Source organism: Mustela nivalis (assembly GCF_964662115.1).
Source record: "Mustela nivalis genome assembly, chromosome: 6".
NCBI lineage: Eukaryota > Metazoa > Chordata > Mammalia > Carnivora > Mustelidae > Mustela > Mustela nivalis.
In genome coordinates this window covers 141010453-141022671 of record NC_139025.1, presented here as the reverse complement: position 1 = coordinate 141022671, position 12219 = coordinate 141010453, and the positions used below count along the sequence as shown (strand labels likewise).

Below are 12219 nucleotides of genomic sequence, written 5' to 3'. Positions count from 1 at the left end.
TTTATTGTTAGTGTAGAAATGCAACTGATTTTATTGTGTTCATTTGTATCCTACTACTTTGATGAACTTATTAGTTCAACAGGTTTTTGTGGAATCTTTTTAGTGGATTCTATGTATAAGATCACATCATCTGCAAACAGAGGTACTTACACTTTTTCCTTTCCAGTTTGGATACCTTTTATTCATTTTTCTTGCTTAATTGCTTTGACTAGAACTTCCCCTGTTGAATTTATGGGGCAAAATCAGTCATTCCTGTCTTATTCCTGATCTTAGAGGAAAAGCTTTTAGTCTTTCACCACTTGAACGTGGTGTGAGCTGTGGGGTTTTCCTATATGATTTTTATTTTGTTGAGGTAGTTTCCTTCTATTTCTAGTTGATTTTGTTTATCATAAAAGAATATTGTACTTTGTCACATGCTGCTTTTGCATCAATTTAGAGGGTCATGTGTTTTTTTCCTTCATTCTCTTAATGTGGTTTATCACATTGATTAATTTTATTAGTGTGTTAAATCATCCTTACATTTCCAGGAATAAGTCCCACTTTGTCATGGTGTACAGTCCTTTCAACATGCAAAACACACAACAGGCAAAATCACACCATCTCAATTACTATTCATTTTATAATAAGTCTAAATAACTGTATGAGTCTTTTCTTCAAGGTAGTTTTGACTATTCTTTATATTCGCAAATGGATTTTAAAATAATCTTGTTAGTTTCTGCATGTAATAAAAGGAAATCTGGTATTTTGATTAGGATGGCATTGAATCTCTAGATTAATTTGGGGGAGAATTGACATCTTTATGAAATTGAAACATCTCAGAATCTGCAAAGATGGATTTTTCTTTTAGTATATTTTAAATTTCAGGATCAAGGCATTTTTGTTTTCTGTGTTTTGTTTTGGATAACTGAGATAATAGCATCTTTCATTTAATGTTTTGCCCGTGGGAGTGTTTGCTTCAGTATAGAAGAAAATTTTGACTTTGAAGGAAAGAAAGGAGGAATTGCTGTAGCCAAGACCTAAATAGGAAAGAAGGCATGTATAGTCGGACAGATGCTGATGGATTGATAGATATGATGGCAGGAACTTGAGGAGATTCTCTTCTGATTACTGTTTTTTCCATAAGTAGAATAGGTAGCAGAGTCATCAACTGAAAGTGAGGATGAGTGATGAGTGTTAGAGTGTTAGAATAGGGCATCAAATAATCAAGCACATAACTGGGAAATGGAAAATTACTGAACTTAAGGAAAGATTAATTAGCCTGGTGAGTATGGTTGTTTATTCTCAGCCTATTCAGCTACATGGAAGTAAGCAGGTAGTCAAGAGCGGGTTCTTTCCCAGGAAATGACTGGAGGGAGGAGAGAAGAGGGAGAGCAAGAGCCGAGGGAGTGAGGGTGCATGAGAATTTAATTAGATAAAGAGACATAAACTGGCTGAGGAACAGTGAAAAGGTGGTAGGTATAATTAAATTATAGCACCTAATGGGATCTAAAGAGTGTTAAAATTATGTTACTACAGCATTTGAGCCAGAAATATGGGAAGTAGTAGTTAAAAAGAGTTATACTTATGAGTTTAGTTTGATATAATTTGCTTTCAGATTTTTGTTGGTTATTCGTATTAATCTTCATGTGGTAAATGCAGCACATGTTATAAAAAACAAGTTCATATTTTTTAATCCAAAACCTTTGGGGACAGATATTTGTTTTATTTTCAGCCCCTCTATTATTTTTTCCAGGAACTTGCCAGTTTTATTATTCCCTCCAAAGAACTAACTTTTAGTTTTGTTGATCTCTGTTGTATATTTTTTATTTCATTATGGTATGCTCTTTTATTTCTTCATCTGTAGTGTCTTGGGTTTAATTTGTTCTTTTTATAACACTTTCAGATGGTTGCTTAGAACATTGGTTTTTGGCCTTTCCTCCATATATGTGTTCTAAAGCTATAAATTTCCCTCTTAAGCATGGTGTTACCTGCATCCCATAACTTTTGATGTTATGTGAATTGTATAGTGTTCAATTCTTTTCTGATTGTGGCTGTGATTTCTTCTTTGACCCATGAGTTGATTAGAAGTTTATTGCTTAATTTCACTCTATAAGCATTTCTAATCATATTGTTGTTACTTCATAGCTTAATTCATTGGAGGTCAGAGAAACATGTCTGTCCTTTGGAATTTGTTAGCAGTTTATGATCCAGCATGTGGTCACTTTTGGCAAATGTTTTTATTCACTTAAAAGGAATGTGTCTTCTGCTCTTGTTAGGTATACTGTACTGTATGTCAGGCTGGTAATTGTAAAATTCAAATCTTTTTGTTTCTTCTAATCTATTCCTTGTTTTGGTGTGCTTGTTCCATTAGTTTCTGAGAAAGCTTTGTTAAAATCAACTTGCTAGATTTGTCGTCTTACTTACTAGTTCCCTTGGTACTGACTGAAGTTTATTTGGAGAAAGTATGTTTTTGGGGTGCCTTGGTGGCTCAGTCGTTAAGTGTCTGACTCTTGATTTTTGCTCAGGTCATGATCTCAGGGTGGTGAGATTGAGCCCGACATCAGGCTCTGTGCTCAGCAGGGTCTGGTTGAGATTCCTTCTGCCTCTGCCTTCTCCCAACCCTGCTTTCTCTCTCAAATAAATTTTGAAAACAAAAGTGTTTTTCCATCTGCACAGTTCAGTACAATATTTTAACAAACTGATATGTGGGCAAAGTCACAAATTAAATTTCAAATCAATTTGTAGAACATTAGAATCACAGGTAGACATTTTTGAGTCATGTTCTGTCAACAGAGGGAATGTGCATCTCTGTTGCTACTGGCAAAAAGAAAGAGGTTTCCATATTATAAGCCTTTGAGCTGTTATCTGCTGTATGTCTTGCATAAATTTCTAATTGCTGTTGTATTTGTCCCTTAATTTTGCTTAGCTTTGTAGAAAGCACAAAAAGTGTTTAACACAGAAAGTGTTAAATCATGGAAAAGGAAATAAAGCCAGTGAGAAAGCTATAGCATCTGAAGTCATGTAGTATTTTACATCCTAACCATGATAACTTTCTATTATAAATGGACATTTTCTGTATTTCAGTTAAGTATTAAAAGAGAAACGATTGGGGATTATGAGTTTATATGTAATATAATTTTTCCTATTTAAAAACATGGAAAATAAAGTCCTAGTTAGGATTTTGTACAGGATATCTGATTTTAAGGAACAGATTCCTGACTTTAAGTGTTACTAGGTATATTCAGATTTAGAATTGCTAGCTCTTTCCAGTGAATTGAGCTTTTACTGTGTTCTGGAATTGAGTCCTACATTGGGCTCCCTGCTTCGTGGGAAGCATGCTTCTCTCTCTCCCACTCCCCCTGCTTGTGTTCCTCTCTCACGGTGTCTCTCTCCCTCTGTCAAATAAATAAATAAAATCTTCAAAAAAAATAAAAAAATGTACTGTGATAAAGTATAGCTACAGATCTTTATTTTTGATTTGTGTTCTACACAGTGTGTTCTCCATGCTTTTACTTCCATTCTATCTCATATTTAAGATGTACTTTTGTAGTCATCAGATCTTTTTTTAATACAATTCAGGTATTAATTCATTTTCCCCTTCCATTAGCTTGTTAGCTTTCTGTACTTTTGCTGCTCTTACATGCATCTTTGACTCAAGTCCAAAAAGTAAAAAAGTACTCTTTTTATTTCCCATTAAATGAAAGGGTTTTAGAACACCTTAACTTTATTTACTCCTGTACTGTACTGTTGTTGTGTATTATTAATATTTTAAATTCTACAGTGTATTATTATCTTCTTTAGTCTATTTACTCAGAGGTACATATTTACCCTCTTCCTTATTCTTATTTGTTTGTTTATGTACGTACTTTTTGGTGCAATATCCAAGCTGTGTCTGGTATCCTTTTTTCTTTCATTCTTCTTTTTTTATTTAAAATTTTTTATTTTTTTTATAAACATATCATATATTTTTATCCCCAGGGGTACAGGTCTGTGAATCGCCAGGTTTACAGCACTCATCAAAGCACATACCCTCCCCAATGTCTATAACCTCACCTTCCTTCTCCCACTCCCCCTCTCCCTAGCAACCCTCAGTTTGTTTTGTGAGATTAAGAATCACTTATGGTTTGTCTCCCTCCCAGTCCCATCTTGTTTCATTTTTTCTTCTCCGACCCCCTTAACCCCCCATGTTGCATCTCCACTTCCTCATATCAGGGAGACCGTATGATAGTTGTCTTTCTCCGCTTGACTTATTTTGCTAAGCATGATACCCTCTAGTTCCATCCACGTCGTTGCAAGTGGCAAGATTTCATTTCTTTTGATGGCTGCATAGTATTCCATTGTGTATATATACCACATCTTCTTTATCCATTCATCTATTGATGGACATTTAGGTTCTTTCCATAGTTTGGCTATTATAGACATTGCTGCTATAAACATTCGGGTGCATGTGCCCCTTTGGATCACTAGGTTTGTATTTTTAGGGTAAATACCCAGTAGAGCTATTGCTGGGTCATAGGGTAGTTCTATTTTCAACATTTTGAGGAACCCCCATGTTGTTTTCCAGAGTGGTTGCACCAGCTTGCATTCCGACCAACAGTGTAGGAGGGTTTCCCCTTTCTCCGCATCCTCTCCAGCATCTTTCATTTCCTGACTTGTTAATATTAGCCATCCTGACTGGTGTGAGGTGATATATCATTGTGGTTTTGATTTGTATTTCCCTGATGCCGAGTGATATGGAGCACTTTTTCATGTGTCTGTTGGCCATCTGGATGTCTTCTTTGCAGAAATGTTCCATGCTCCTGGATTGGAAGAATAAATATTGTGAAAATGTCTATTCTACCTAAAGCAATCTACACATTTAATGCAATTCCTATCAAAGTACCATCCATCTTTTTCAAAGAAATGGAACAAAGAATCCTATAATTTACATGGAACAAGAAAAGACCTCCAATACACAAAGGAATATTGAAAAAGAAAGCTAGAGTTGGTGGCATCACAATTCCGGACTTCAAACTCTATTACAACGCTGTCATCATCAAGACAGCATGGTACTGGCACAAAAACACACACATAGATCAATGGAATAGAATAGAAAGCCCAGAAATAGACCCTCAACTCTATGGTCAACTAATCTTTGACAGAGCAGGAAAGAATGTCCAATGGAAAAAAGACAGCCTCTTCAATAAATGGTGTTGGGAAAATTGGACAGCCACATGCATAAAAATGAAATTGGACCATTTCCTTACACCACACACGAAAATAGACTCCAAATAGACGAAGGACCTCAATGTGAGAAAGGAATCCATCAAAATCCTTGAGGAGAACACAGGCAGCAACCTCTTGGACCTCAGCCGCAGCAACATCTTTCATTGCCATAGGCAAGGGAAGCAAGGGCAAAAATGAACTATTGGGATTTTTGTCAAGATCCAAAGCTTTTATACAGCAAAGGAAACAGTTAACAAAACCAAAAGACAACTGACAGAATGGGAGAAGATATTTGCAAATGACATATGAGATAAAGGGCTAGTGTCCAAAATCTATAAAGAACTTAGCAAACTCAACACCCTAAGAACAAATAATCCAATCAAGAAATGGGCAGAAGACATGAACCGACATTTCTGCAAAGAAAACATCCTTTTTTCTTTCTACTTGAAGAAGTCCCTTCATTGTTTTTGGTGTTAAATTCTTTGTTTCTATTTGATTACAGATGTCTGTGTTTCCCCCCCCCCCACCCCCTTCAGGAGTATTACTTGCCAGATAGACTATTCTAGTTTGGCATTTCTCCCACTCTTGGCACTTTGAGAATATCATTCCATGTCTTCTGACTTCCATTACTACTGTGAAAAAGTCCACTGTAAATCTTTCCTTTTTTGACTACTTTTAAGATCTCTCTGTCTGTGGCTGTGTCTCTTTGCGTGAGTCTCTCTCTTTCCCTCCATCCACCCTTTTTACTTTGATATGTTTTTTGTTGTGGTTTTCTTTGGATTTGTTTTGCTTGGGAGTTTGTAGATCTGGGTTCTGTGGCATGATGTCACTGGTAAGTTTTTAAAAAGTTTTCAACTATATGTCTTTAAACATTTCTCTCTTTTCTTTCAAGGACTGCAGTTACATGTATTTTGGATCCATGTGTCATAAGTTTTTCACACTCTTTTCTGTATTTCCCAATTTATGTCTTTTTGGGCATCAGTATGAGTATTTTCCTCTTTCTTAGCTTCTGGATCATTGATTGTTCAGCTGTATTCTAACCTATTATGATTTATTTTTTTATTTTCTGTTTTCAGAATTGTATTTTTCAGTTGTTTTCCATACTTTTAGCATTATCTGCTAATAGTCGTTATTAATTCTTTGAACACATTCACATATTTTAAAGTTCTTTTCTGATAACACCATTACTTGGATCTACTATAGGTCTGATTTCTTGCCATTTTAAAATCTTAGTTTTCAAGTCAGGTCTTGACTGGTTATTTTTCATTTTTAGACATTTTATATAATAATGATAAGATCATTTAAATTTCTAGATGATATTAACTTTTGCTGGTAAGATATACTTTTGCTAAAATCTTTACAGGAGTTTTTATTGGCCTGCAGCTAGACTAGGTAGCCCAGATTCCTTAACCTAATCAGGGATTGAGATGATATGAAGCTATACTTTCCTCCTTGTTGGTCTGGTCTATTTCTAATTTACGTATATACCTAGGGTATAGTCTTTTGGATTCCCTCCCTACTCCCGGTGTGTTTACTGGGGCTGGGCTATTCCTTGGCAGACCTTGCATCTATTTTTGTGTCCTACTGAAGATCTGTTGAAAGCTCTGTTTAGCTTCTCAGCCTCTCAGCCAACGTTGTTGGGTCTAAAAATAAACACACACACACACAAACACACACACACTCTTATTTATTTGAGAAAAAGTGAGAGAGAGAGCAAGAGTGGAGAGGAAGAGGGAGAAGCAGACTCCCTGCTGAGCAGGGAACCTGACATGGGGCTCAGGCAATATTTTAAGAATCTACTAATGACTAGGGGGAGAATTAATCTGAAGTGCGTTCTCATCCGTTTCTTCCAGATCTCAGCCCTTCAATTCTGTCTTGGAAGTTCTCCAGTGGTTTTGAACAGATTACTTTTCTTGTTGTTTTCTCATTATTAGAAGGTTGGTTTGGGGCTCCTGGGTGACTTAGTCAGTTAAGCATCTGACTTACTTTTGGCTCAGGTTGTGATCTCATTGTTTGTGGGATTGAGCACTCTGTCAGGCTTCGCGCTCAGGTCGGAGTCTCCTTGAAGATTTTCTACCTCTGTCCCCTCACCCCCCACCATTTGTGCTTGCTTATGTTCTCTCACCCTCCCTCTGAAATAAATAAATCTTAAGAGAGAAGGTTGAAGTAACCTATTCAACTATTGTCAAAAGCAAAATGCTTAGATATGGTCTAATAGAATTCAGAATTTTTCAGATTCTAAAAGAGAGTGCAGTACATACACCTTAGAGGCATTAGAGGCATTAGAATTGAAATGCACGAACATTTATCTTGTCTACTACAGTTCAAATTTTTATAATGGGAATTGAATGCAGTGTGAGCTGTAAAGGAACATGATTTGAATAAACTGACTTTTATTGGTTTATATTGCAGTCTCATGAGGAAGCAAAAACATTCTACAGCACAGTTGTTTGTTTGGTTCCCACCAGTTGACTAGCCATCCTTCAGTTTTTCTAATGTTTCCTGCTTCCGTGCACATGGTATTCTCTCTGCTTAGAATGTATACCTTCATACTCAGGTTTGAGGCACATTCCAAAGGAAGCCTTACCTAACTTGTGAATTTAGGTCAAATAAACTAACATCCTAATTTTAATTTCTGGGCTCATTTATATGGTAGTTTGATTAATGTCTGTTTTCCCCTCTAAACTATGAACTCAGTGAGATCAGAAATCATGCCTTTTTTCTTTTTAAATATTTTACTCTATGTGCCTACTTCAGTGTTTGGAAGTAGAATACTTTTGCAAGTTAGTGATCAGTTAATAGGTTATCAATTGTTAATAGATGTTCAGTTAATGTTTGTATGAATGAAGAAATGAAAGAATACAAGGGAAGATACATAAGACATGCCATGCTTATAGTTATGTTGGTAGTGTTAAGAAATGAAAAATTCACTGCTTTTGAGCAAAAGCCAGATTTAATCAAACATGGATTTGCACAGTACTTTTAAAGTTTTATGGCTGTATATGCACAATATTAGAAATACTTGAATAAAATTCCCCTGGGAATTTATTATTGTATTTTAGTATTTGTCTTTTATTCCCTTGTAAATATTTTATTATGTAAGTTTTGAAAACACTAGGTCTTTGACACAACTGTCATTCGGAACATGACAGATGATATCATTGCCAGTCATTGAATTACAGGGATAAATGGAATAATTAAAAAAAAAAAAATCCTGTTCTTGAAGGATTCATGGTCTCAGGAATACGGACTTAGAATTTATTATACAAATAGCCACAGAGTATAAGGTGCTATGGTTTACTCTATCCGGGGGAACTGAATCTTGATAAATTAGGAGAATTTTATTAAATGGCTAAAAGGAACAATATTTCATTTAATAAGTGGACATTATTATGAAATCATATGGTGCCTTTATGGATTGACAGTAATTTGGGTGGTAGCGAGGGCAGTTTGCAAGAATCATTTGTAAGGGCAGATTGGGGCTACCCAGATTATTAGTTCATCCTTTGACATGGAGGACATCAGAAACTTTCCAAGGATATTTCCAAGGATATTTTCCAAGCAGAGAAATTCTGGAGCCAGAGTCCCTGAGTTCATATTCCAAGCCCTGCCCTTTACTGTGTGTGTTACCTTGGACATATTTATTTAGGATCTCTCTGCCTCAGTATCCTTATTTATAAAATGGTGACGATAATTAAACCAAAAAGATGCTGTTTGGATTGAATGAGTTAAGATATATCAGGTACATGGAAAAATTCTTGGCACATAGAAAAATCCCAATAAGTATTGGCTCTTGTTACTTTTACTATATGCATTGAGAAAAACTCAAAGCTTATTTTCAGCCAGAGCTAGAGGCACAAAAAGATTCAAGGGATTTCTTAGGGGTGAAGTTAACAAAGCTTCAAGTTAACTACCAATATGTAACCAGGAATTTCAACCAATATGTGCCTATGTGCAGCATAGAGGTAAGTTTGAAATTTGTATAACACTTCCATGATTTACAAACTTATAGAACTTAAATTTTCTAATTTGTGTTTTCTTTTAGATCTTCTAGAAAATTTCAGCTGTAGCCATTGCACCAGAAGCTGAAATAATAGAAGCTGTGTACGATGCATTAGGGTATTGAAGAAAATACATTTTGAATTAAATGTTTGGAATATAAGGAAGGAAAGGTGATTGAAAATGGGGCGGAAGAAAATTCAAATCACACGCATAATGGATGAGAGGAATCGACAGGTAAATGAAAATTTTAACTTATTTATTCTTGATGTAAATATTTTTTTTAAAGAGGAGCATAGGATAGAATGGTTGAGTTTTTCTAAAATTTAATTCCAAGTCTATTTTTGTTTTCAAACTAAATAAAAAATTTAAACACTTTTAGCTTGTCATCATGTGCTTTAAAGAAACATTTTCTTATTGCAAAAATCATAGATGTTGGTTCTAGAAAATGTAGGGGAAAAGAAGAGATCACTGTAGTCCTACCGTTACTGTCCATTGTGTAGATTTATTGTAATATACTTAGTCTTTTGTTCATTTGATTATGTTTGTTTTTAATAGGTTAATTATTATTATAAATTATCACCTCTATTTTCATAATTAGGGAATACCTAAGTTAACTATGGTTATCAGTGAATGTGCTTTAGTCACTTAAATTTTCTGGTTAACCAACAAATAAAGAGAATTTTTTTATAACTCATATTATCACAAATATTCCCAGAACAGTCATTATATTGATCTCAGTTTTAATTGATAAAATATATTGAACTTAATTTTTAGCACCAGTGTCAATAAACCCTTATAAGTTCAAGATAATTATGGTACTGATATATGAAGACCAGAAATTGTAAGAGTTTAGAGCAGGGATTGGCAAACTGTGGTTCGTGGGCAAGCTGGCTCATTTGACAAACAAATCATTGTTAGAAAACTGCCATGTGCATTTGTTTACATATTGTCTGTGCCTGATTTCACATTGTAACAGCATAATTGAGTAGTTGCCCATAGGCCTAAAATCTTTACTCCTGGCCTTTTAAGAAGTTTGCCATGCTCTTACAGGAAAGAAGGAAAAATAGTTTCATAGAATATTGTAAATAATCTAGTATTCACAGCATATGCAGGAGGGGTAGATTCTGCTCTGGAAAGTTTACCTCTCAGGAGAAGTTTCCAGAAAAGCTGGTTTCTGGAAGCTTACCAGGAACAGAACAGCACTAAAGATAAAATCTGCAGAGTCTGAGTAGTAATTCATCTGGTAATATGGATATAATTGGAGACAAAACTCAGCTGAATAGCTGATAGAGAAGTTAGTGGAAGTGATTAGAGTTGTCACTGGACCTAAATGAAGAGAACTCCTGTTTCATCTCATGAAAATTCTTCTGATAAAATGTAGGGCTCACACAGTATGATTCTTTATGAAGGTTGATAAAACAGGGGAGAGTGATAAAATAACTATTCCATCATGATTCTAAGCAAGCTTGCAAGTAAATGTCCCTTCATAAATCTGAGGACTATGTCACATAGAGGGAACATGGGGGACCTGCTTCATGAACACATGCAATATTAATGTAAAATAGGGTTTATTCGGGGAATAACATAAAAGCAGAGAACTGGCAAAGGACGTAACATTCCCTGAACTCTCATTATCCCATAGAGAGTCATGTTTAAATTCAGCATAGATACACTGGATCTACCAGTGGAAAAGACATCCCAACTTTAGAGAGAAAAAGGAGCTAGGCATATGTAAGTGACTGTGTAATGGAGCTTTTTAAGCTAAGGAAATGATATTATTAAAAGATGAAGCTTGCCACTATACTCAGCAACTAGAATTAGCCTGAATTAATAATTAATATGTTGAGTTTACCTAAGTCATTTTCTTACTAAGCTGCCAGATGGGGCAAGGGTAAGGGTGTCTGAGTTTCTTCTCAGGAGATTTTGGCAAAGAATGCAGAAACCATACTGTGGAGGTAGTTAGACAATTTGGTTTTCAGGTTTGATTAGGCACAGACGTAATTGGTCATTTTTAACTTGTGGATTTTGAGTTAAAAGTTTCATTATTCTTGCATTAAAATGGGGGAAAAAGGTTTCTGTGCTGAAGAGAATATGTGTCACTTATTCATCCAAATTTGAATATTTACCATATCAGAGAGAGACTGTGAAGCACTGGAGACTCATTCAAAACATATAGCCTACAGAAGAAATTTAACTATGTGGCAGATAGATGCTAAGTTTAGGTGCTGGGAGGGTTTATGGAAGGAACTACCAACCTCTGGGGTTGTTTAGCGAGCAGTACTGAAGGAGATAACAGCGAATAGAGTTTTTAATGATGGATTTTTGGAGCTACTAAGATAAAATCACACTTCAAATCATTAGAAGAGTGAGTTAAAACTCTTGGGGTTGACACTACCATGCACTTAAGAGCTGCTTCACCTCACTTCAATTCTACTTGGAAGCTTTCACTTGACTTCCATTTGGGAGCTTCTAGTGAAACCTTGTGTTGGTCCTTCTTGGCATAATGTATTTCTATTTAGAAAGTAAATTTTGTATTAAAGTATAACATCAAAGAAAAGCACACAAATCCTAAGTGTGGCTAAGAGAGTTATTGCAAAAAGTACATGGCCACGTAACCAGCATATCCCAGTGCACCACCCCAGAAACTCTCTGTCTTGTCTCCCAGGCATTATCTCCCTGCCCCAGGGAAGGAAAATCATTAACTGAACTTTCTAACACATAGGTTAATTACCCCTGGTTTTGAATTTATGTGAACAGCATGTGTTCGTTTGGGCAACATTATGTTTGTGAAATTAATGTTAGTGTTGCATGTGGGTATATATGTAGATGTATTTTATAAATCTACATATTCATATATGTTTTCATTGATGTATGATATCCCATTGAGTGGATAGAACACAATGTGTACACTTATTTTTTCTACTGTAAATAGAATTTTGGGTTGTTTTCTACTTTGAGACTATTATAAAGAGTGCTATTTTGAATACTCCCGTGTGTGTCTTTGGTACCTATGAATGCTTGGGTATATGCCGA

At 35.4% G+C, this 12219-nt stretch overlaps 1 protein-coding gene across 1 annotated transcript in view; it reads left to right on the top strand.

The window, feature by feature from the left end:
* Positions 1-9345: 9345 nt before the first annotated feature.
* The window catches only part of LOC309867643 (myocyte-specific enhancer factor 2A-like), a 96452-nt gene continuing 93578 nt past the window's right edge, over positions 9346-12219 (top strand). Inside the window, 1 exon segment of the mRNA XM_082736702.1 lies at positions 9346-9420. Coding sequence (XP_082592828.1) covers positions 9367-9420 — 54 coding nt within the window. The 5' untranslated portion in view covers positions 9346-9366.